This window comes from Electrona antarctica, assembly GCF_951216825.1.
Source record: "Electrona antarctica genome assembly, chromosome: 2".
NCBI classification, from domain to species: Eukaryota; Metazoa; Chordata; class Actinopteri; order Myctophiformes; family Myctophidae; genus Electrona; species Electrona antarctica.
In genome coordinates, this window is record NC_136807.1 from 24,335,081 (window position 1) to 24,358,459 (window position 23,379).

At 41.0% G+C, this 23,379-nt stretch overlaps 1 protein-coding gene across 3 annotated transcripts in view; it reads right to left on the reverse strand.

Moving 5' to 3' along the window:
• Positions 1–23,379, reverse strand: part of scube3 (signal peptide, CUB domain, EGF-like 3) — a 197,251-nt gene that overhangs the window by 52,922 nt on the left and 120,950 nt on the right. For all 3 annotated transcript variants that reach the window (XM_079528503.1, XM_079528502.1, XM_079528501.1), the window contains exons 5-6: positions 22,328–22,474; positions 19,064–19,180 (exon numbers count right to left, since the gene is read on the reverse strand). In XM_079528503.1, coding sequence (XP_079384629.1) covers positions 19,064–19,180; positions 22,328–22,474 — 264 coding nt within the window. The remainder of the gene's footprint in view (positions 1–19,063; positions 19,181–22,327; positions 22,475–23,379) is intronic.

The following is a 23,379-nucleotide window of genomic DNA, read 5'->3' on the forward strand; positions in this document are numbered from 1 at the left end:
GGTTTGGTGATTTCAAACTTATTTTTTAATTGTTTTGTTAATGCAAGACATTTTTACTTCTATTTCATCTTGATAACTTTCCAGTAAGATAAATTCTGTATTTCTGTAGGCAGGTGTCTGAACTGTCCACAGCCCACCAATGAGACACAGAGTGAGCAGATGGAAATGGTGCCACGTTCATAATGAGTCAGTGAGGACCACTTAGATAACGGTTGGAAATGTATGAAGTGGTCCTTTTAAGGGTGAAAAGAGTGACATCTCAAGGCAGAAGTAGCACATTAAAACATGCAGATTACTCTAATGCAGAGAAAGTGTTAAATTGAATTTATAACCCAGCAGCATGACAGTGTCGCTTGGAGAAGGACTTTTCCGCCGAGCGACACAGCCGTACTACAGAGTATAAATTAGGCTTCAGATGTATAGTTTAAAGTTCATGCCAACACTGTGTTGACAGACAAAGCAAAGTGGTTAGTGGTGTTTAAGAGAGAGAGACAGCCAGATGTGTCACGCTGTCACCATCTGTCACCTCCGCTCCCCAGTGGAGCTCCGGGACTCGGGGTCGCTTAGTGTCACCATCCAAGACTGGGGTGGGGGTGTGTGTATGTATGTAGCCTATGTATGTGTGTATATATATATATATATATATATATATATACTGTATACTGTATATAATTGCTGTCAGACAGAAACCTCTTATCTCCATATTTTAACTTTTTTAGTTTTATTCTACTTGATCACACTACAGCGTTGTCACAAAACAGCATCAAAAGTAGCAGATCTGCAAGCTCGTTTTGAGCTTGTAGATCTGCTACTTTGACTACTTTTGAATTTGAATCTTGAATGGAAACAGTTTCCACCCGACACTTTTCGCTTTTCAACCTTTGTTGGGATAGCACAGTGGAGAGTGACAGGAAAAAGGGAGTGACACGCAGCAAATTGGCTTGGGAATACAGTATGTTCCAACTTCCAACATTGCATGTTCAAACTTTTAGGCATTGACTTGTTCCTTTGAATGTTGTGTAGTGTTGTGTAGTGCTTTAGTAATGCTTTTTTTAAATTTTATCTCTGTTTATACCGGAATTTATTATTAGTTTATTCCCAGTCGCCACACACATTTCTGTTTTGTCACTGCTGTTGTATCCTATTGGCTCGCCTGGCAGTGAGGAGCCCCCACCGGGAGGACGTAGCGCCTCCGACCTACTCCTCCCGCCCAACACTCCATGCTGACAGGTTCCACCCCCTCAGTACGTTCAACAAAGCCGGATGCACCGTGGGGGATTTGAACCCCCAGACTCTGCGGTGGTGGGCTTTACCACTTTACCACTGCGCCACCCGGGCACACACACACACACACACACACACACACACACACACAAGAAATAATCTGAATTCTTTTACAGCCTCGATCTGCAGGATCTCCCAATAAAAACATGGAAGGGTGTTTCCGATCAGCAGCACTACCCAGGCAGCAAGGAAGAGGGCGCTGTGTGATTTCACAGCGAAATGTAATGACAGCCTGTTTTTTATAAAGATATCTAGACTAACGCCAATACCTTCACATTTGCGATACAATTAACCTACAGTACTTGATTGTGATTAGCGATTTAATTGTGTTTTTGGCATTGGACATTGGGAATTTGGGACATGTATTTCTGTATGGATATTGAAGTTATCTGCCTTGTGGAATTGTTGTCAAGAAGCCTACAAGCCAAAAAAATTATACCTAACTCAAAACTCTTTTAACCCATTGAGACCTGGAACACCTATTCATTATTATAGCCTACCTTTCAAACAAGGAATTAGCTGTTGCCGTATATAGCAACCAATTTATTTTTGAAAATTTTGAATGAAAATCTGAGTATAAGTTCACAACGTGTCACAATATTTGTTGTGATGATTATTGACAGGCCTAGATAGATATTGGAAAACATAAGTAAAACATAAGTACAACTTTAAGCCTGTCCCCCTCCCCCCACAGTCCTGGATGGCAACGCCATGTAACCGAGTCCCGGAACTACATTGAGTTAAGCGGGAGGTGACAGATGTGGCTTAGTGTCAGGAGAATACATAAATAATGATAATCGTAATTAATATAATAGTGTCAGCGATAATAAAGGCTAAACCTTCCAGTCAGTTCTTCTTCCGGCCATCAAAGATAAGTCGTGATGTCATAATAATGACAGATCTGGAACATGGTGTCATAAAACACATATAATGTCTTGCCAAGAAACATTAACTTTGTTCTATACTTTTTAAGAAAAACATATTTATTTATTTCTATTTGTGTTCAACCGGTTATGAGGAAAACTATATTAATACTGACAACTGGCAACGGACAAAAGGTTCTTTGGAAGGCCTTTTGGGGACTATATAGAACTAATTGGAGTCAGCATTGTTTTTGTCGTTTTCCAGTATATGAATGATTGTTTCATGAAAATTAACTCCTTAAAGCAGTAGTTCATAAAAAAAGAAATTGTTTTGCATTAAATCCGTCTTTGTTTTGGTCAGTATAGCTAAAGGGTATCCTTTAATAAAGTCGAGAGACTGTTCTACCGGTGATATGAAACCAATACCCGAAGAGTCACATATAAGAAGAAGTCCTAACAGTTTGGACCAGAAGTCCTAATGCTCTGGACCAGAGCAGTCTTGCGGTATCAGACCAACGGTACAACGTTCCACTCAAAAAAGGTTTTGGGAGGTGACGGAAGCTGACAGGATAGAGTGCCGACCACATAATTGCAACAACGCCCCCGGTTCGATTCCGTCTCTCTGACCGGTGGTGCATGTACTGTGCCCCCTCTCTGCCCTCAAATTACTGTCTCTGACGTTTAAATAAAAACAAAAAACTGCCCAGAAAATATATAAATACTCGATTCAATTTGCTGGCCAGGATGGGAGGAATCCATGTCATAGCTGTTTTGGTCTTCAGAAGAATGCATGGGCCCCTCAATGTTAAATTGGTCATTTCGTGCCTCGCTGCGAGAGTTATTGAAAAATATCTACAATGTTGGAAAGGTCATTTTGAAATAATCTGCTTCTCTTCTGGCGGTCCCTGACACAATACATTTTCAGATGAGGGGATCCGTGGCCAAATATATATCAATTTGGGGGTCCTTGCTTGACTGGACAAAGTTTGAGAACGACCGGTGTAGCGCACACAGCACTATGTGTGAATGCATGGACCACCCCATGTATGTTTATGTGAGCTGCATGTGCATGTAGGATACTTGTGTTTACATGCATGCATGTCTGCATGTGTGCACACCGCGGATATGTTTGTGTACTTATTTGCATGCCTGTGAGTTTGTGAAGAGAAGAGAAGATAACCATCTCTCTTTCTCTCTCTCTCTCTCTGTCTGTGTGCACACGTGAGCGTGCGTGCGTGCGTGCGTGCGTGCGTGCGTGCGTGCGTCCACAAATGCCCATTATCAGTGTAGTAGAACTTCCTAATGGTAGATTAGGATTATTAGAAAATTAATTAGGGAATTAGATAATTAGGAAAAGATTCATTTCAGGATTATTAGTATTACACATATATAGTTTTAGGGTTCAAGGGTCAGAGTTATACGGAGTTATACTGTTATACTTAAAAAAATGCCGATCTAGCTCACAAAGCTCACAAAGGATCACAGTGCGACCAGTTGTGAGCTTGTAGATCAGGATCAGCTGCTTTCAGCTACTTTTGACGCTGTCCTAAAATTTCCACACGTCATCATGTGTCCTCACAAGTTTAGTAATACGGCCGTGTGTGCACGCGTGTGCGTGCGCGCGGCATAGTGTGACAAGCCCCTCAGATGATTGCTGCTTGTATGTCCGCATCTGCCTGCTATTTGTGTGTGTTTATGATCTGCTGTGCTAGCAGAATGAATACTTCCACATGATCAGTGGTGGAAAAAAGTAGGCTATTCACAGTTTTTACATAAGTAAAAGTATCAATACTGCAATGTAGAAATTCAAACTTGACTTGAGTAAAAGTACGAAAGTATTGGTATCAAAATATACTTAAAGTACCCAAAAGTAGAAAGTACCATTTCACAAGTATTCAAATGTATAACTTGTATAAAAATCCTTTGAAAATGGCAGATCTACAAGCTCAAAATGTGTCACATCGCATTTACTGTACTTAAGTAAATGTACTGAGTTACTTTCCACCACTGCACATGATGATCCCTAGCTCCTCTCTCCTCTCCTCCCCACTAGCCAAACCATGTTCATCTAAACTCAGGGCTCTTCAACGGGTTTCCAGGCCAAGGACCCCCATCAGTATTGTGAAAATGTATGTCAATGTGTATCTCAGACATGCAGGCTAACAACTTAAACCCTCAATACTTAGTGAACTTGACCTTTGGCTCTGTACACACTGAAATAGCTGATCTACAAGCTCACAATGCAAACTTGTAGATCTGCTGTCTTCTGGTGAATTCCCCCCCACCCAAAAATGAAGTTGGACGCACAAACTCGAGATCTTAAATTAGAATTTGGACAACAAATTAGATTGGTTTTTGACTCATTTGATTAAACTCAAGCTTCAAACAAATTGTTTCTCTTTTGATCCGTTAAAATTCTCAAACGTTTAGGCCATGGACCCTCATCTGAAAATACAATACAAGATTTGTGTTTTAAAAGAATAGTGTTTCAAAAAGATTCAAAATAGAAAATAGCAGCAAATACAAGCTCTTGAAGATCTTCTATTTTCAAATAGCCGATGTTTTGATGCTACATTAACTCATTTTGATTTGTTGGGGACCCCCTGGAACCCCTGCCATGGACTCCTGGAGTCCCCGTTCCCCGCTTTGAGAAGCACTCATCTAAAAGAAGTCGGGGAGACAAAACCAATCTCGAGCAGCCTCTTTGCTCCCAAAATCGGAAACTCCAATTTGAATCAAAACCAATTTGAGTGGTTTTGACAAATTCGATTAAACTCATGCTTAATCAGACAGTTTCACTTTTGATCCGTTAAAGTGTGTGCGTGCGTGCGTGCGTGCGTGCGTGTGTGTATGAGTGTGTGTATGAGTGTGTGTATGAGTGCGTGTGTGAGCTTCCACTGACAGTGAGATTAACGACTCTCCACGTTTAGGCATGCATGGCAATAATGAACAGTAGAGAGATAAGCCAGATGAAAAGAAGAAAGAACCAACGCTTTCACACGCACACGCACACGCACACGCACACGCACACACACACACACACACACACACACACACACACACACACACACACACACACACACACAAACAGAGGGCCCAGAGAGCTGGCTTCTCCATCAGAAGAGTAAACGCTGAAAAACCCACAAAGCATGACTATGAACATACCAGCTCAAGAAAACCAAACATCCACCAGAGAAGAACCAGGAAGCAGTGAAGCTGAAAAGGCTCTGATTCATACCTCCATGCGCGGCAGCAGTGTCGCATGCCGGTTGGAAAAACAAAAAATACGATCTACAAGCTCACAACCAACCACAAAGCCATGGACAAGAAAAGACACACCTGTTATGGAATACCTCGGGATTTGAACATGTGCAGGGAGGTGGACACTAAAGCCCAACCCTCTTAACCACTAGCCTAAGAGGGATTCGAACCCATGGCTTATTGGGGGAGATATTAGGCTTTTGGGGTATCAAGCAGATGCGCTGAGAGAGTATGCACTGCACATGCATCACTTTTCCACCGAAACACACCCCCTGGGCCCCTCATTTAGACTGAGTGGCAAAACATTGAGCAGCATGGAGTTTGGAAGCGCTCGTTGGATATCACTGGTCCTGCGTACAGCGTTTTTTTTTTAAAATTGCACATAATGTAATAATGCAGGTAGCAGGACGTTGTGTTATTGAAAACGAGCGCTTCCAAACTCTGACACTTGGAAAAAGAATCACCTGCACATAATTTCTTGACGGAAAGTAGCTCATAAGTTCATAACATTTAACTATGGCGGATTTTATGAAACAAAGACTTTGCAGATAGAAAGAGGACAATTCAAGCTTTCCGTACACCTGCAGTGTTGGTGAGTTTAACGTTTAATACAATCAGAAAGGACTTTTCTGTTTGGATTGAATTTAATTTAATTTCATGTCACCCAAAATGATTTGTTTTGGCTGCGAACCCCCATCTAAAAATATTTTGTTCCAGGAACCCCAGAAGCAAAGATTGAAGCTATATACTTATTATGTCACTATATTAAATTACATTGGAGGTATATAAATGAAAGTCAAAACGAGGACTAATATGTTATAACACACTTTCTTGATTTTTGCATGGAGGACTAATATTCTAACCGCATGATTTGAGAGGGACTTCTAACTTTCTTTGGAGGAAGGCTGCATGTCATCCTTTAATAGGTGGTAATAGGTGGACATGGGAGAGGGTTCCATTCTGGTCATCTACACCGGAGTGATTTCCCGCTCCAGGGGCGTGTCAACAACTGACATCTGACAGCACCAAAAAGGGGGAGTGGCAACCCGACAGCATCCAGGGGGGTGTGTCAACCGGCAGCTGCCATCACAACAGAATGCTTCTCGCCTAGCCTCTATCATCAGATCAACACAGCAGGTGACCTTCACGGCCACTGAGATAGCCGGAGAGGTGTCAACCCGACCACTATTCTGCAGCCGAGACTACAAGGATCTCCTATGTTCACACTGGAGAAAGGAGTGTTGTCCTCCTGCTGCTATGGAGAAGGGAGCGTTTTGATGCTTCTGCTGTCATGATTGACATGGCTAAAGCAATAAGCTGTCATTCAGAATCAGAGCCTTGTGATGCTCAAAGGAGATTCTGTTGTCTTCTGCCTACTACAGTCCACTTTTGCCCCCGCCCCAAACCTAAGAGATCTACGTCCCTCATCAGTCAATGCAAACTATGCCGAGTTCTGAGAATCAAGGAGGATTTTCCAAGCGTTGTTATTCTATAGGCGAAAAAATAATTGTGGGATATTTCCTACCGCGCGTTGGACGTCCGATTGAACAGTTTGTGACATGGGAAAAAAAAAAGAATCGTTGTTTTTGATTAATGTTGAAAGATGTTATGTTTTCATGTTTGTGTTTGTTGTTTTCTGTGCTGATACAGCTCAAGTAGATTTAACAAGGTACTGGTCTAGTACTGTTGTTAGAGATGTTTATTTTCGTTGTCTTTTTTCATGTTTTAAGTGTTAACTTTTCATTTACAGGGATCTGAATTTAATCAGTATAGGAATTTGATTTAGTCTAAATAGGATTTCAGTTAAAGAAGGAGTTTAATTTCTGTTTTCAGTTTCAGGTCTGTCCTACAACAGAACAAGCCCTATGTTTGTTCTGTTCTAATTTGATACAATTTAGGTAGTTAACAAAATGCTCCTGTATCTAGGGGGGCCTACATTGGGACGTGACACGTCAAACTATGGTTTAATGATTAATTTTGCATTTTGGAAAAAAGAAAGAAAAAAAAAATGATTTATTTTTGGAAAAATTAATTTGGCAGGTTATGAATTCTGATCCTGTAATTGTATTGCAACAGGCGTAAAAGCCTGTTGAGGGAGGAATATGATGGATATATTATAGACATGGACACATATATATCAATCAGTTGATATATTATAAAACAGCCAGGTGCATAGACGGCACACAAGAGGAGAGCGTAAGTTGGGACAGCTGTTTTTCTATACAATGCAATCTGTGGCAACTGGCTCACGGTAAGATCCTTTGAGATTACGCTTAGTTATTTACAACTAGGCTTGAAGAAACAGAGGGGGTAATTAAACCCCACAGGGGTCTGCGTGAACTCCTTGCCCTAGATGCATCCATGGGATAACAGCTGCATGGCATATTTTAGGTCAAGCTTTGCTCTGCTCTATCTGTCTGTCCTGTCTGTCATGAATGCAACGTATCTTTGTCAAATATGCATCTAGAGTCAAGAATACAGTCTAACTATTTCATTGCAGGTGTCAAATAATGTTCTGTATATTTTATATGGTACATTCATTCTTATTAGTATAGTTTCATCTGTTGCTAAGTTCTCATAGGAACCCTTGCCTGACAGTCCTGGCTCACTGATTGGCCAGTAAGTAAGGACAATTCTGAGTCCCACCCTCATGAGAGAGGGGGGGGAGTTTTAAACTTGCATTAGTATATAGACTACCTGTTTTCGTTCCGATGGTGTGCTCACTCGTACTAAGCTGATTTGAATAGGCGTGTGCGTGTGACTCCAAGGGCCTTTGTTCCCGAAAACTGCCTTGTAAAACTGCATTCGTACCTCTTTCAATAAAACTTGGATACGACTTTTAAGACAAAGAGAAACTCTCCGTTTGGACTTCCTTGACACACCACACCACTGCAAACTACACAGAACCGTTATTAAATATTCTTCACTATCAACATATTGAAATATCTGCCTCGTTTTGAAGGCAAGCTGAGTTTATTTATATGGCACACACGCTCAATGTGATTTACACAAAACATCAAGCAAGGGAAACGCATTAAAAAATGACTTTAGGATTAGTTTGCTAAGCGTTTGTTCCAGATCATGTGTGGTCCAAAGGAAAAATAATTATGTTGTTAAAACTGCACTTATAGTGTGCAGTCAGTGCAAAGTAACCGCTTCAACCAATAATAAAAAAAACTTTTGAAAATAGCCAATCTACAAGCTTAAGACTTAAGACTTAGTAAAGAAATAATATGTCTACATTACAGTATTGACACTTTTACTTAAGTAAAAAAAAGTAATTTTTCCACCACAGTGACACGACCCAGACACAAGTGCGGTTGGATGCGAAAGCACGGCCCTCTGATAGACATCAACCACTGCTGAACCAGAGACATGAAGCACTGCCCTCTGATAGACATCAACCACTGCTGAACCAGAGACATGAAGCACGGCCCTCTGATAGACATCAACCACTGCTGAAACACAGACATGAAGCACGGCCCTCTGATAGACATCAACCACTGCTGAAACACAGACATGAAGCACGGCCCTCTGATAGACATCAACCACTGCTGAACCAGAGACATGAAGCACTGCCCTCTGATAGACATTGTCGAGTTTATTCCGTGAGTGGGATCATTATAATATTAAGTGCCGGCCCAGCTTATATTTGTAACTTCATGTTGTGTCATTTATGTATAGAATGTTGGTGCTATTATGAAGTTCACTGCCTATACAGTAAATACTCTGTGTTATATAAGAACAGAGATCCTCTTATCAACCAATTACAGTATGTCTCAGGGATGTAGATATTAATACAGCTAATTGGGGGGTAAATGTGTGATACTATATACTATGTGGAATGCGAGGTCGTACTAGGACATGGTATGTGAGGGGCAGGAAGTGTCAGGTGACAGAGAAAGAGGCGAGCGTATGCACAGATCAGGATGTGTAGAATGTTCTTTCATTCCATTCAGTGCAATGTAACAGACGGGATGACGCGTTTAAGTAAGTCCTTGTAATGTGTTATATGTTCGTTAAATGCTCTAAATTCAGTCATAAATGATGCATCTATGCAGTCGCTATATCTGTGAATTAATAGTATATATCTTGTGTTTCTTTTGTGTTTGCAGTTATTACCTAAACGCCACAGTCTCTGACTTCCTTTGTAATGATCATCATGCTATTGTACTAGATCTAACACGGGCCAGACAAGGCAAATAAGGCTTTATACTGTACACAAGTTTAGTAGAAGTATGTTTGTACGTGTGTGAGTGTGTTATGAGATAATAGTAATAAAATGGCCAAAATCAAGTGATTGTTTACGGGCATTATTGCAACGTCGAGGCTATGTATGTTTGAGTAATATAAATGTTACAATTGGTGTGTGTTAAATCACAGTTACCAGACCTGTTTGTTATAACCCCTTTGCGGAGGGTCTGAATCAGTAATTAAGCAAAGCTATGAAACAGCAAAGTTTAGTTATATCCGTACAGACATCAACCACTGCTGAACCAGAGACATGAAGCACGGCCCTCTGATAGACATCAACCACTGCTGAAACACAGACATGAAGCACGGCCCTCTGATAGACATCAACCACTGCTGAAACACAGACATGAAGCACGGCCCTCTGATAGACATCAACCACTGCTGAAACACAGACATTAAGCACGGCCCTCTGATAGACATCAACCACTGCTGAACCAGACATGAAGCACGGCCCTCTGATAGACATCAACCACTGCTGAACCAGACATGAAGCACGGCCCTCTGATAGACATCAACCACTGCTGAACCAGACATGAAGCACGGCCCTCTGATAGACATCAACCACTGCTGAAACACAGACATGAAGCACGGCCCTCTGATAGACATCAACCACTGCTGAACCAGAGACATGAAGCACAGCCCTCTGATAGACATCAACCACTGCTGAACCAGAAACATGAAGCACAGCCCTCTGATAGACATCAACCACTGCTGAAACACAGACATGAAGCACGGCCCTCTGATAGACATCAACCACTGCTGAAACACAGACATGAAGCACGGCCCTCTGATAGACATCAACCACTGCTGAACCTGACATGAAGCACAGCCCTCTGATAGACATCAACCACTGCTGAACCAGAGACATGAAGCACAGCCCTCTGATAGACATCAACCACTGCTGAAACACAGACATGAAGCACGGCCCTCTGATAGACATCAACCACTGCTGAAACAGAGACATGAAGCACGGCCCTCTGATAGACATCAACCACTGCTGAACCAGACATGAAGCACGGCCCTCTGATAGACATCAACCACTGCTGAACCAGACATGAAGCACGGCCCTCTGATAGACATCAACCACTGCTGAACCAGACATGAAGCACGGCCCTCTGATAGACATCAACCACTGCTGAACCAGACATGAAGCACTGCCCTCTGATAGACATCAACCACTGCTGAAACACAGACATGAAGCACGGCCCTCTGATAAACCACTGCTGAAACACAGACATGAAGCACGGCCCTCTGATAGACATCAACCACTGCTGAAACACAGACATGAAGCACGGCCCTCTGATAGACATCAACCACTGCTGGAACACAGACATGAAGGCTCTGACAGCCCTATAACTACGCATGTCAGCTCCATACTGTATATCACTTTGTGGTGGGAAAAGTACTCAAATGATTTACTTAAGTAAAAGTATCAATACTGCAATTTAGAAATACTACGTTACAAGTAAAAGACCGGAATTCAAAATGTAATTGAGTAAAACAACCTGTGTTTTTGCATACTTTGCAGATTTAGATTATTACGGTATTACAGAAACATACATTAACCAGATAAGCCCTATTTTATACTTTGTCTATTCGAAAACAGCTGATCTACAAGCTCACGATGCAACATGTTTGACTTATTTTCTTTTCATGCCAATACTTTTGTACAAAAAGTAAGTCAGTAAACATAGTTTTGCTCTTGTTAAGATTGGTCTTAACTTAAATTAGTCAAATAATGGATTATTGGATCAGGAATGCGACAACAACTAAAAATCTCCATGTATCCAAGGCTTCATCATGCGGTGAGTAATTTATTTAAAAAAAAAAAAAATAAATAAAGATGGGAGTGCTTATTCCACCCATCACTCACTCTCCTCCTGTCAGATTCTCATTTGGCAGATTGTTTGTTTTATTGAGGTTTTATTAACTAATAAGAGTGTCTGCTGGTAGACACTCGTATTATTATCTTAATGTCGACCGCACACTGGCTCCAAGTCCACCTCTCCAACCTCACAGACTCCAGAGGAGGAAAAAAAGTGATTTTCACTGGCTGAGCGAGTCTGGGCACACGTACGACCTATGGTTTTATGGTACATTTACTGTACTTAAATACAGTTTTGTTATTTCGTTGATGTCGGGCAGAAACCTCTTAATCTCTATTTTGGTGGACCCGTTCAACTTTGACCCCTCTGTCACATGGAACTATGGTTTTGTGTTGCTGCTGGCATAGTGATACTGGACACAGATGTGGAAGTAGATGTGGTGCTTTTTACTACAATACAAGTATTTGAAAACTTTCGTTACTAGTTACTTTTTGGATTTAGATTATTATTACAAAACATATAGAATATAATAACCACTTCAGCCCTATATACAGTATAACTTTGGCTATTTGAAAATAGCCAGATTCTTACAAGCTACATTTGGGGACTTTTAAGTATATTTTCACGGCAATCCATTCATACTTTTTTTTTTTTTTTTTTAACGTAAAGTTTTCAATACCGCAGTATTTCAACATTGTGGTACTGATAGGTTCTCACATAAGGAGTAGTCCGCACACAGTCTTTGCTCCAACAGTTACACGAGAGGGTGTGGTTTAACGTGATTATTGCCACGACAGAGATGCGGTCAGGAACGAGACGTAGTCGAGTTCCGCAAGCATCACTGAAGTGGCAATATTCACGTTAAACCACACCCTCAAGTGTAATATTGCAATATTATACAACAGTTACCCTTAAAACTAAGAAAATCGCTTAAAAAAATATTTTTTTAATGACAGATGTAGTCACTACGACCACAAATGTCCCAAGAAACTAGCCTAGCCACCGAGTTTGCTAGCGCTCTGGGAAAACAGAGCAGCTGAATTCTTTGTTTTGATTAGGTGGTGAATGGTGCTGGTTTAATCCACGGCTAGAAGGCTGTTTCAACCAATCAGATTGCTTCCTCGAAACGACCTGTGGTATAATTTGTTAAAACACCATTTAACTCAGGACACGACGTTTCGGCCGTCATCAGGTGATGTGCCATCACCTGATCTATCTCTGTATGTATCTACCTTTTGTGCATCACCTGATCTATCTCTGTATGTATCTACCTTTTGTCTATCACCTGATCTATCTCTGTATGTATCTACCTCCAGCACCAGCAAGGAACTGGATGTGTGCAAGCCACCTGCTTTTTAAACAGGTTCTCACATAAGCCCTAGGATTTCTTACCTCACCAGCACAACATTACTATCGCTCATCTTTCCATTGGAAAGTATGTGTACTGTATGTTCTGTTGTGCAAATCAAACCAATCAATACTTTTTAAGTAATAGAGTTTGAGTAATTCTTCTCCCATGGCTGTGATTTTTCCACCATGCAGTCTTTGGAAGTATAAGACATCTAATTAGAGTGTGGTCAGTCCTTGCGGCATCCCTTGGCTCTGTGCAGTGGGTAGCAGCCCGGTAATGACAGCCTGATGGCTGACCAGACCTTGACACGCAGTGGTGGAAATATAGAAGTACAGTTACTCAAGTACTGTACTTAAGTTACCATTTTGATGTATGTTTTATTTTACTGGAGTATATCCAATTTGCAATGCTTTTACTTCTATCCCTTTACATCTCATGAGGGCGAATATTACAATTATTTGCAAACTTAAGTTACTTGGCAGATGTTCATTATAATTACAAAACATAGACTATAACCACTTCAGCAAGGGGTTCAGCAAAGCGTTTTCATACGTTAAAAAAAAGAAAAAGGAAAAACTGTGAAATGGGACATTCCCTGCATAATGCGTTTCTTCTTTTGGTACTTTAAGTACATTCATTGTGATACTTTTGTACTTTTACTCAAGTAAGATTTTGAACACAGGACTTTTACTTGTAACAGAGTATGTCTATGGTATTTTCTTTTTTTCTTTTTTTAGCGAGCTGAAAGAAGAAGAAGAAAAAAACGGGCCATGACCCAAAACCGTAGAACCCTCGAACCCAGGGCCGTCAAACTTAACAGCCACATAAACCCAGCCAACCACCTTAACCAAGTCCACTCGCAGTATATATCTATCGCCACTGTCAGGCAAGAAACCTCGTATATACTACATTTCAACTTTTTATGTTTTTATTTTGTAAATGAATGCACTATTACTTTGTCATTACAGTCTCACACCAAGGCAGCTACAATTGCAAATCTACAAGCTCACGTGTGAGGTTGTTTTGTGTTGAATTTGGAGAATTTAGAGAGAAAGTGAAATGGTTAAAGCTATGTAACCTTTTTTATGAATAAAATTAAATTTAGTCAAATCTGCATGGTGGAGTAGTATAGCATAACGAGTAACAGTTTTGGACATACAAGGTTTCCACCCGACACAGACGATATACACAGTACATATCTTAACCTTGTTGTTGTATCGTAGCCTACAAACAGGTAGCTGTTTAACAGCAAACAGGTTGATTTATAGCAACAGCAGCAGGTTTTCCTCAGAAAACTTTCACCTGCACTTAAAAAACAACCTCTCAGCAAACACAGGCAAAAAGACAAGAATAGATGAGCCAAAACGTTGTCTCGGCTGGTTATAGTGATGAAATGGCTTGTGAAACCACTCAGAAATGCATCACACAGCCACGGCTGTTATCGCTATTCTGCCAGTCTGTGTTGTTCTTAGTGCTGACAATTTTGAACAAGTGTCTAGTGGACTATTCAATTGTGGCATTTGTTGTCAGACAAATCAGTTGTCTTCAAGGACAGCCGAACTGAAAGAAACTAAATTCCATTCCACAGAAAAAAGGCCCTTCAAAATAACTTGTAATTGCTTTCTAATTGGTGTAGTGGTGAATTGTCAGGCCACAGGCATGAGGAGAGAGAATGTTTTGCACTGTGTGTGTCCGTCCACAGCTAATGTCCGGCACCGTTGGCCCAGTCACTGCCAAACTGTGCACTGCACACACACTCCCTGGATGCCAATTCCGAACCTCTGCCCCAAATTTTGCTGCACCACCATGAGTTTGATTTTTGCAAAACACATTTTATATTTTTACATTACTCTGAGTTTCAACAGTATGTTTGCTATGTGGTTTAAAATTTAGTGTAACTGCTTAACACAAATAATTAGAATATAGAGAAAACTGATGACCATCAAGAAGCTCACAACGAGCATTTTCGCATCCCCCCCACCCCAAAAAAAAAAACCTAAAAGCTATAACTAAAAAATATATCTTGCATAATCTCACTGGAACTCTGCTAGTGAATTCAAGGACCCATATTATAAAAGTCTCTGATGTGTTCAGTGGCCTTCATAGCAGGTTCAGCGGGTGTTAATTCACTAAACAAAGGGCGTCCATAGCGATGGGTTCAACGGGTGTTAATTCACTGGCTCATGAACAATGCTCAACTCATGTCAACTGAGACGAAGTGCTGACAAATGCCAAGCTGAAGGTCAGGGCAGGTATGGGGAGGTAGTGCCTTTCACACAGTCAAAATGCCATGTGTTCATTTAAAGTGGCTTTTACAGCCATGCGGCCGGGGTGATATCTGGAGGGAGGGGCTGCAGGGATTAAAGCAAAAATCACACCTGTGTGAACCGAGTGGTGCAACTCCCCTCTATTGGTTCTCTGTATCGTTCCAATTTGTATCGTTCCAATTTCTTCTCTGTATCGTTCCAATTTCTTCTCTGTATTGTTCCAATTTCAGTTCCTATTAGTTCTCTGTATCGTTCCAATTTGTATCGTTCCAATTTCTTCTCTGTATCGTTCCAATTTGTATCGTTCCAATTTCTTCTCTGTATCGTTCCAATTTCAGTTCCTATTGGTTCTAACACGATCTCTCTCTCTCTGTTTCTGGCACAACAGCGCCACTTTTGGTGCTCATTGGTACTGGTCACATAGTCACACACAAACTTGAACACGGACATTGCTGTTCCTTGGAGTGGTTGAACAAATCTGACGACGACTGATGACTCATTTTTGTCAGGTCATCCCAATCTGAAAGGTGTGACGTGGAGTGAAAGGAGCCCTCCACAATACCAATGTGCAGTGGTGGACAGTAACTCGAAAGTTTACTACAGTAAGTGCATTTACTTAAGTACTGTACTTAAGTACAATTTTGTGGTTTGTACTTTATTGAGTATTGAGTATTTCCAATTTCCAATAGTTTTAATTCTACTCCACTACATCTTGGATCCATATATATTTTACTCCATTACAGAAACTCTGCCGTTCTCATTACAGCGACATACTTTGACGACAAAGTTTTCTCCAAAGCCCACACCGCCAAGGACTTTGAATGAGTTAATGGCCCGATTCCTTCATAGTCAATGGAAACTTGACCTGACTTAACACTTTGGCTTTATTACCTCAGTAAAAAACCTTTTCATAAAGACATTATGTTTTCAATCGCTACTTTTATGTCTTCTTTCACACAGCCGTGAGTGACATGCGCTTTTTTATTTTGTAAATTATGATCCAATTAATTTTAAAATGGATGATAAGGCAGGGTCTGGCTGCATGGCTGAGGGGAGAAAGAGAGATCGAGAGAGACAGAGAGAGAGAGAGATACCACTGTCCAGTGAAGTAAAGCAAGAAGAAGATACAGATTACAATTACAATTTATAATTGTATCTCTCAAGGACAATTAGACGCGGGAGCAGAGATGTTACACAAGAGGCTCAGCAGAAGCTACAGATAAAGCAGCAATCAGTGATTCTCAAACCTTTGTTTTAATTTCTACGACCCCCAGTTTGACATGCATTAGAGCAGTGGTTCCAAAACTTTTCAGGCGGAGACTCAAAAGAGTTTGCCCGGCACCCATAGTGAAAATAGCAGGTCTACAAGCATGCAACGCGTGTTGTGAGCTTGTAGATCGGCATCTTCAACACTTCTTAAATATTTGTTTTCTAATTTCTTACATTTTTCTTTTATTTCTACATGACTTACTGGCAAAAGAAATATTGAATTTGTTTTTAGTTCATGAAAAAAATGCTTTTTTGGGAATGTTTTTTTAAAATGATTTGAAATGTAGGACCCATACAAATGTGTCCATGACCCACAAATGGGTCCTGACCCACTGTTTGGGAACCAGTGCATTAGACCATGGACCCCCATTTGATCCCAATGTTAAATCTCCCACATGATCCCAATAATCATTAGGGGACCCCCATCGGGGACCCCTGGGGGTCCCCATGCCCCACGTTGAGAACCACTGGAGTAAAGGAGGAGGAGCCTTTTGTCCTCGTATGTCACAGATGAAGAAAGTGTGTGGTTAAAGGAACACTTCGCCCATTTTCAACCTCATCTTCATATGATTGGTCCTCTCACTATAATGTTCATTATAAGATGACACCATTTCTGTCCACTCACTCTGTGTGGGGCTGTGGACAGTTCATATACCCGCCTAACAGTAACATCACTGACCAGAGTTTTACAATGTAAAACTCGAGTCACTTCCTGACTCGCCTACGTAATTGAAATACGAGTCAAATAGGACCCTGGTCAGACTGAGTAGCGAAAGTGAGAAGAAGACTAACGTAGCGAATCAGGCTGGATTCCTGGCTAACATTTTGTTGTTATAACTGCCCTGTCCGAAGATGGTAGCATGCAACCCCCTTTAGAAAAAAAGGCGTTGTTCAATACAAATATCCCAAAAAGAAAAAAAGTCCACAGTCCACCTGTGAGACACAGAGCATGTAGACAGACATGACACTGTGTGATATAATAAGCATTACTGCTGAAGGGCCACACAGTATATGATGATGATGTTGAAAAAAGACGTGTTCCTTTATACTACTAATTCATACTTTGTCCTGTGACCGGGTCTGCCGACCAATAAGAAAGAACGTTCAACGACAAACACAGACATCAATAGAACAGAGTTGATTTGTAATTTTCATTGACAGACACAAGTATAAAATGACACTATTAACAAGCCTACGGTACTCAGTGTAAAGGTCTGCGTCAAATTTGTAACAGAAATGTCATTAGCGGAAATGACCGATATGCAACTTTGCAAGCACACGCCGCATTGCATCCGTGGCTTGTATATCGGTTCAGTGCACGACATCATCTTACAATGAAGCATAATTCAGGCATTATAATATCTTAAAGGAGTAGTTCACCCAAAGAATAACTTATTTTCTACCAATTACACACCCCATGAAGCCTTGAATTCATGGTGATTTATTTGCATCATCAAATCATTGGCTCAGGAATGCGACAAAAAAAGAAGAAATGTCTATGAATTCAACGCTTCATGGTGTGTGTAATTTTTGGGTGAACTACTCCTTTAACGGCCGCACACATCAATCACCATAACTATAACAATAACTGTAAAGATTTACAGTTCACACCATGACTCTAACCAAGACAATGGTGAACATTATAGGTATACCTATGCTATAATGAATGCACAAAATCTCTTCGGTATGTATGTGCATATCTGGAGAAGTGCCTGACCGTGTGCGTATCACAGAGGGTCTGAGTGGGAGGTCACAGACCATCAGCAGATCTCCAAAAGTGCATTATTGAGAAATCCACAAATCCCCATGGAGTGCCCTAATGTCATCAACATGACATGATGTCATAGATTGGCCTGGACTCCATATTTGGGCATACCTCTGGTGGAAACCTCAGAGGTATTTGGACATTTACTTTTTAGGATTCAAATGGAAAAATAGCAAAAATAGGCAAGCTCAAAATGCGGTGCCAGCTTGTGGAAATGCGACTTTTGATACTTTTGTGTGACGCTGTAGTATGATCAAGTAGGGCAGTGATTTGAAAAACACAAAAGTTAAAATTTGGAGATAACAGGTTTCTGCCCGACCATAACGATAACTGGGTGGGACCTTTATTCCCAACTCACGTTGCTTCCCACTAGGGTCATTCTATCCCCTACCAGCTTGACCCCAGAGAGTCAAACAACTCATCCCTCAGTGAGCTCCAATAAGGGAGATCCAAAGGTCGAAACGCGGCGCGAAACGACATTTTTCAAGCTTGTCTACTAGTTTTGCTATTTTTGAATTTGAATCCTGAAAAAGGAACAAACACCCGCACACTGTCTTCAAATGCAGTGACCAACTTTTAATAGCGAAACAGCAACGTTTCGGCCTATGTGGCCTTCATCAGGCTATCTTTATGAATTTGAATCCTGAAAAGTAACAGTGTTGGACATAATGAGGTTTCCACCCTATAGGTATCCCTTGATGATGAATTGAGTACAAATGGACCACAATGGAAACAAGTTATAGTTATAGTGCTCGGTGTGAACAAACCTATGCTTCAAATGCATTGGTGATGAGTAAATAAAATGTCTTGGAGCGTTCTCTTCGTTGTTTCCCAGGTGAGGTGACTCACCCACAGAGGTCTCTTATTATTATTTGATTATACTTATCAGTATTATTTACAATAATAATAATGAGGTGACTCACCTACACAGGTCTTTCCGTCGCTGTGCAGGGCGAACTTCATGTGACAGGAACATTTGGGCCCGTGGTCCGTCTCTTCGCAGATGTGCTGGCATCCACCATTACCATAGTTACAGGTCACTGTCAAAACAACAAATAGTCACATCAAGGTTTTGGCTTATCAATTCTCCTATCAATTCTAACGGGACCTGACGTGATGTCATGTCCAGAGAGATGAAATCACTGGCACCTAACCTACACCTGTCATTCTAATAAAGCTTTTTGCAGACTACCGGTAAAAACAAGGAACATGAACTGAATGGCTTGCGTGAGCATATTGCTTCAATGTTGCAATGTTGCACATCAGTTGAAGCCAACATGCTCTACCTCTGATTGTATGTGGAAATTAAATGAAAATTGATAGAATTCCCTAGATAACATTTTTTGTTTTTGTTTTAATGACAAGAAAAGAAACTCCACTTGAGCTGTATTTGGGTGATGATAACATAATGCCATATTGAAAGGTTAATATTTTAGACAGTCAGTTTCTACCAGACAGCAGATGAATGAATGAATATGTGACAAATAAAGCCTTTCATTCTTGAATGTCGATCTTGTTATCATGCTGTGGCTTCATCCAACTCCTTCAGACTCAGAATGTACACTTGTTTGTGAAAGTGCTGCGTGCGACTGTATCAAAGACAGACATTCATGGCTGTGTGTGTGTGTGTGTGTGTGTGTGTGTGTGTGTGTGTGTGTGTAGTGTATTTCTTTCATATTATGAATGAAGTGCATTTCTTTCATATATGTAGACACTAGTATACATAAAAACGTCACCGGGAAAGAGGTGACATCAAAAACAAGTCAGATATCATCATAAATATTCGTGACAAGACCAGGGGCGTTGGTTACACACGGATGACAGCTGAAGGCATGCGCTTTGCACTAGGTATAGCAGACCTACAAGTTCATAGCGCGCCACTCGGTGGCGCGCTATGAGCTTGTAGATCTGCTATACCTATCGTCTCTGTGGAACCTCATGTCCAAAACTGTTACGTTTCACGGTTCAAATTCACGAATATAGTATATAGGCCTACCCTTCTATCTGGGAAGGCATCTTTAGGGTATATACTGTATATACTATACCCTAACAATGTATAGGCTTACCCGGTCTAAATGGGTTAAATTAGCGGTTTTCAATCCCAAGGTCCATTATTTATTTGGCATTTGAGCCACGGACCACCATTTGATGAGATTTAGCCTCTGAGACACAATTCCATTCTGTATTGATGTGATAGAGGAGAGATATTAACACCCCCAAACACAGGCAAAATGTTGATAAAAACCCCTATCGTTGCTGTCAAGCAGAAAGCCTCTTATCTCCATATTTTAATTGGTTTGTGTGTTTTTTTTTTTTAAATTAACACCCTACTGGTTCGTACTGCAGCGTCATCAAAAGTAGCAGATCGACAAAGCTTGTCGATCTGAGATGATAGAAAACCGGGGGTCTTTGGAATTTAAAAAAAGGTCTTATCACTGACATAGGGGGCATTCATTAAATCATGTCATAACCTAAAATAAATGAGAATACGAAGATACAAGGATTCCAGGGGCCGACGACAAGCGGACATTGGTGCGTTTTTGCGTGCAATGTTAAAAAAGGGGGGGTGGGCAGGTTTGAGTTCTCCGACATTAAAACTTCTAAATACACCTGTGATGACAGACTGAAACAGAGCCCTGCCTTCTGCTGTCTGCACCCCCAAACACACACACCCCACCCTCTCCCCCCGACATCCCCTCCCCTCCCCTCCCAATTCCCAACACCCTTTTGCCCTCATCCCGAGCTGTCATCCTATAGAATAACACCTCTCCGATCCTTATCCAAACACAGACAAATCCCCCGTCACCCACCAACCCAACCCCGGCTAGCCCCCCATAACCCTCCCGTCCTGACAGGATGAGCTCTGTTTTCTTGCTCTGCATCAAGCAGGGTTACAGCGGTTCTCAAACCGTTTTATTTATTTATTTATTTTTACTCAGGTCTCACGGCTGTAAATAACTTTTTTCATCCGCGGCACCCCCCTGTCCGGAATGACATACATTTTCAGAACCTCATGTCATATTACGATACGTAAATAATGTAAAATCTTCCCCCCCCCCCAAGACAAAAAAGTCGAGAGAATATCTGTTTCCATTATAATAGAACAGATTGAACATAACTTTAACTTGACGTTTAACCACTTGAACCCCAGCATCCCTATTCTGGGGTGAACAATTCAGCAAAAGTAGCTACAAGCTCACAACGTGAAGCGTTGTGAGCTTGTATATCTGCTATTGTATATCTGCTATATTTGAAATCTTTGAACATACAGCCTACTGTATATGTTTTAAAGTGAACATTATGAACTCAATCATTGCTTCTTCTCCTTGACATGTAAAAGTCAGTCAGTGAGTCTACCCCAAAATTACTTTTAGTAAAAATCGATTATTTTCAACAAACTACTTAATCGAGTACCACAGACGAAAAACAGTCTAAGTCCAAATTTCATTCTGACCCCTCCACGAAAAGGCCTCGTTGTCCTGAACCCTTATCTATCATTTATACATTATGGATCAATAGTGTGGACTTAGACTGTTTTTCGTCTGTGGCATTCGATTAGTTCCATGCACGTCAACAGGAGGTGCACGTGCCGTCCAAACCACTGGTGTAAAAAAGTTATTTGGCAATAATGCTTAGTTTTTGAAGATGTGTAGAAGATGACTCTGTAATGGAAGCTAACGGTACAGATCTCTGTGGAAGGTATGTCGGGAATGAGGACAATAATCTGTCATTGGCCTGATTCCAACACCAATCACTGCTTTTATGAGGAGACCATAAAGTTGTGCGTGCGTGTGTGTGTGTGTGTGTGTGTGTGTGTGTGTGTGTGTGTGTGTGTGTGTGGGCATGTATGCCGGCATGTATGCCTGTGTGTGTGTATGCGTGTACACGTATACAATAGTAGACATTGTGAGGAACCATTTTCCAGGTACTATATATATATATATATATAAACCAACCAATATATATAGTATATATAAGTTATCGGGTTTGGGGGTCAGTGTTAGGATCGGGAATTTAGAGGTTATGCTAAGATTTGATTCATACAACGTCGTGCGCTGGTGTCGTGGACTGAAAAATAGCCAATTTACAAGCTTGTAGGCTTTAATTAGGCTTACGTTGAAAAAAATGAAAAGAAATTGTAAACATGCCATTGATAAAATTATATGCGTGTGCAAGTAATCTCTTACATTTGCAGTCCTTCATGTTCCTGGTCAGAGTGAAGCCGGGTCTGCACTCACAGGCGATGCCTCCCTTCTGGGTCTCCCGGCAGATGTGTGCACAGCCGTGGTTCTTGTCCATGCACGTGGGTCCCTCCTTCGAGCCCTCCGACCGTGCTGAAACAAAAAAAAACATTTAGCACACCAGTGTTAATTTCGTCGACTTAAAACTACTGACGGAAAACAAAATAAAAACTAAACTATGATGACTAAAACTAAGGCTATATACAGTATATAAACTTTGTAGCCCAGCAAAATGATCGTTGGCATGGAAAAAATCAAACTCATTACTCATAACTTCTGCTGGGCTTATTTGCTATTTTAAGGTTGTTTTGTCTACAATGTGTGCAATGCCAAGCTCTCTGTTGTTAGAACATCTGTATTCTTCACATGAGGTCATAGCTTCCAGGTAGGGTTGCCAAATGTCCCTTGAACTAAGGAACCGTCTCTTATTTGGAAGCTAAAAGATGTGTCCCTCCTTGTTTTTGGAGAATGAATCAATGACCATCTTAGAAGTTCAAACAAAAAGTGTTAAAATAATACACCACAAACTGTACAAATATACAGGTACAGTGAGATTTGTATCTTTTTCTAGGGCTCCTGTCCCTTATAGTATTTGAATTTCAGGCAATTGGCAACCAATATTTTTTGACATGATGTACAAGTATACCCCCTGGACATGAAGTAAGATCGTCCTCCCTGAGATTTGGAGGTCGGGGATTCGGTCAGACTAGAGTCTGTCGCAGGGACCCTTGATGCTGAGTGCATTGGGTACCATTTTATAGAGTTGCTGGTATTACCAGGCCCGGGGACCGAACCCCCGACCTCCAAATCTCAGGGAGGACGATCAAGGCTATTGAGCTGGTTTAATATAAGTGGTTAAGTGAAAAAGAAAAAAATAATGAAAAAATAAAGAAAAAAAATAAATAGCACTCCTTCTTCCTCCGCACAGCTGACATTGCCCCTTTTCCCAACGAGTGGAGCACTTGTTGCAACACGTTCTCTTGTCTCAGGCTATAAAA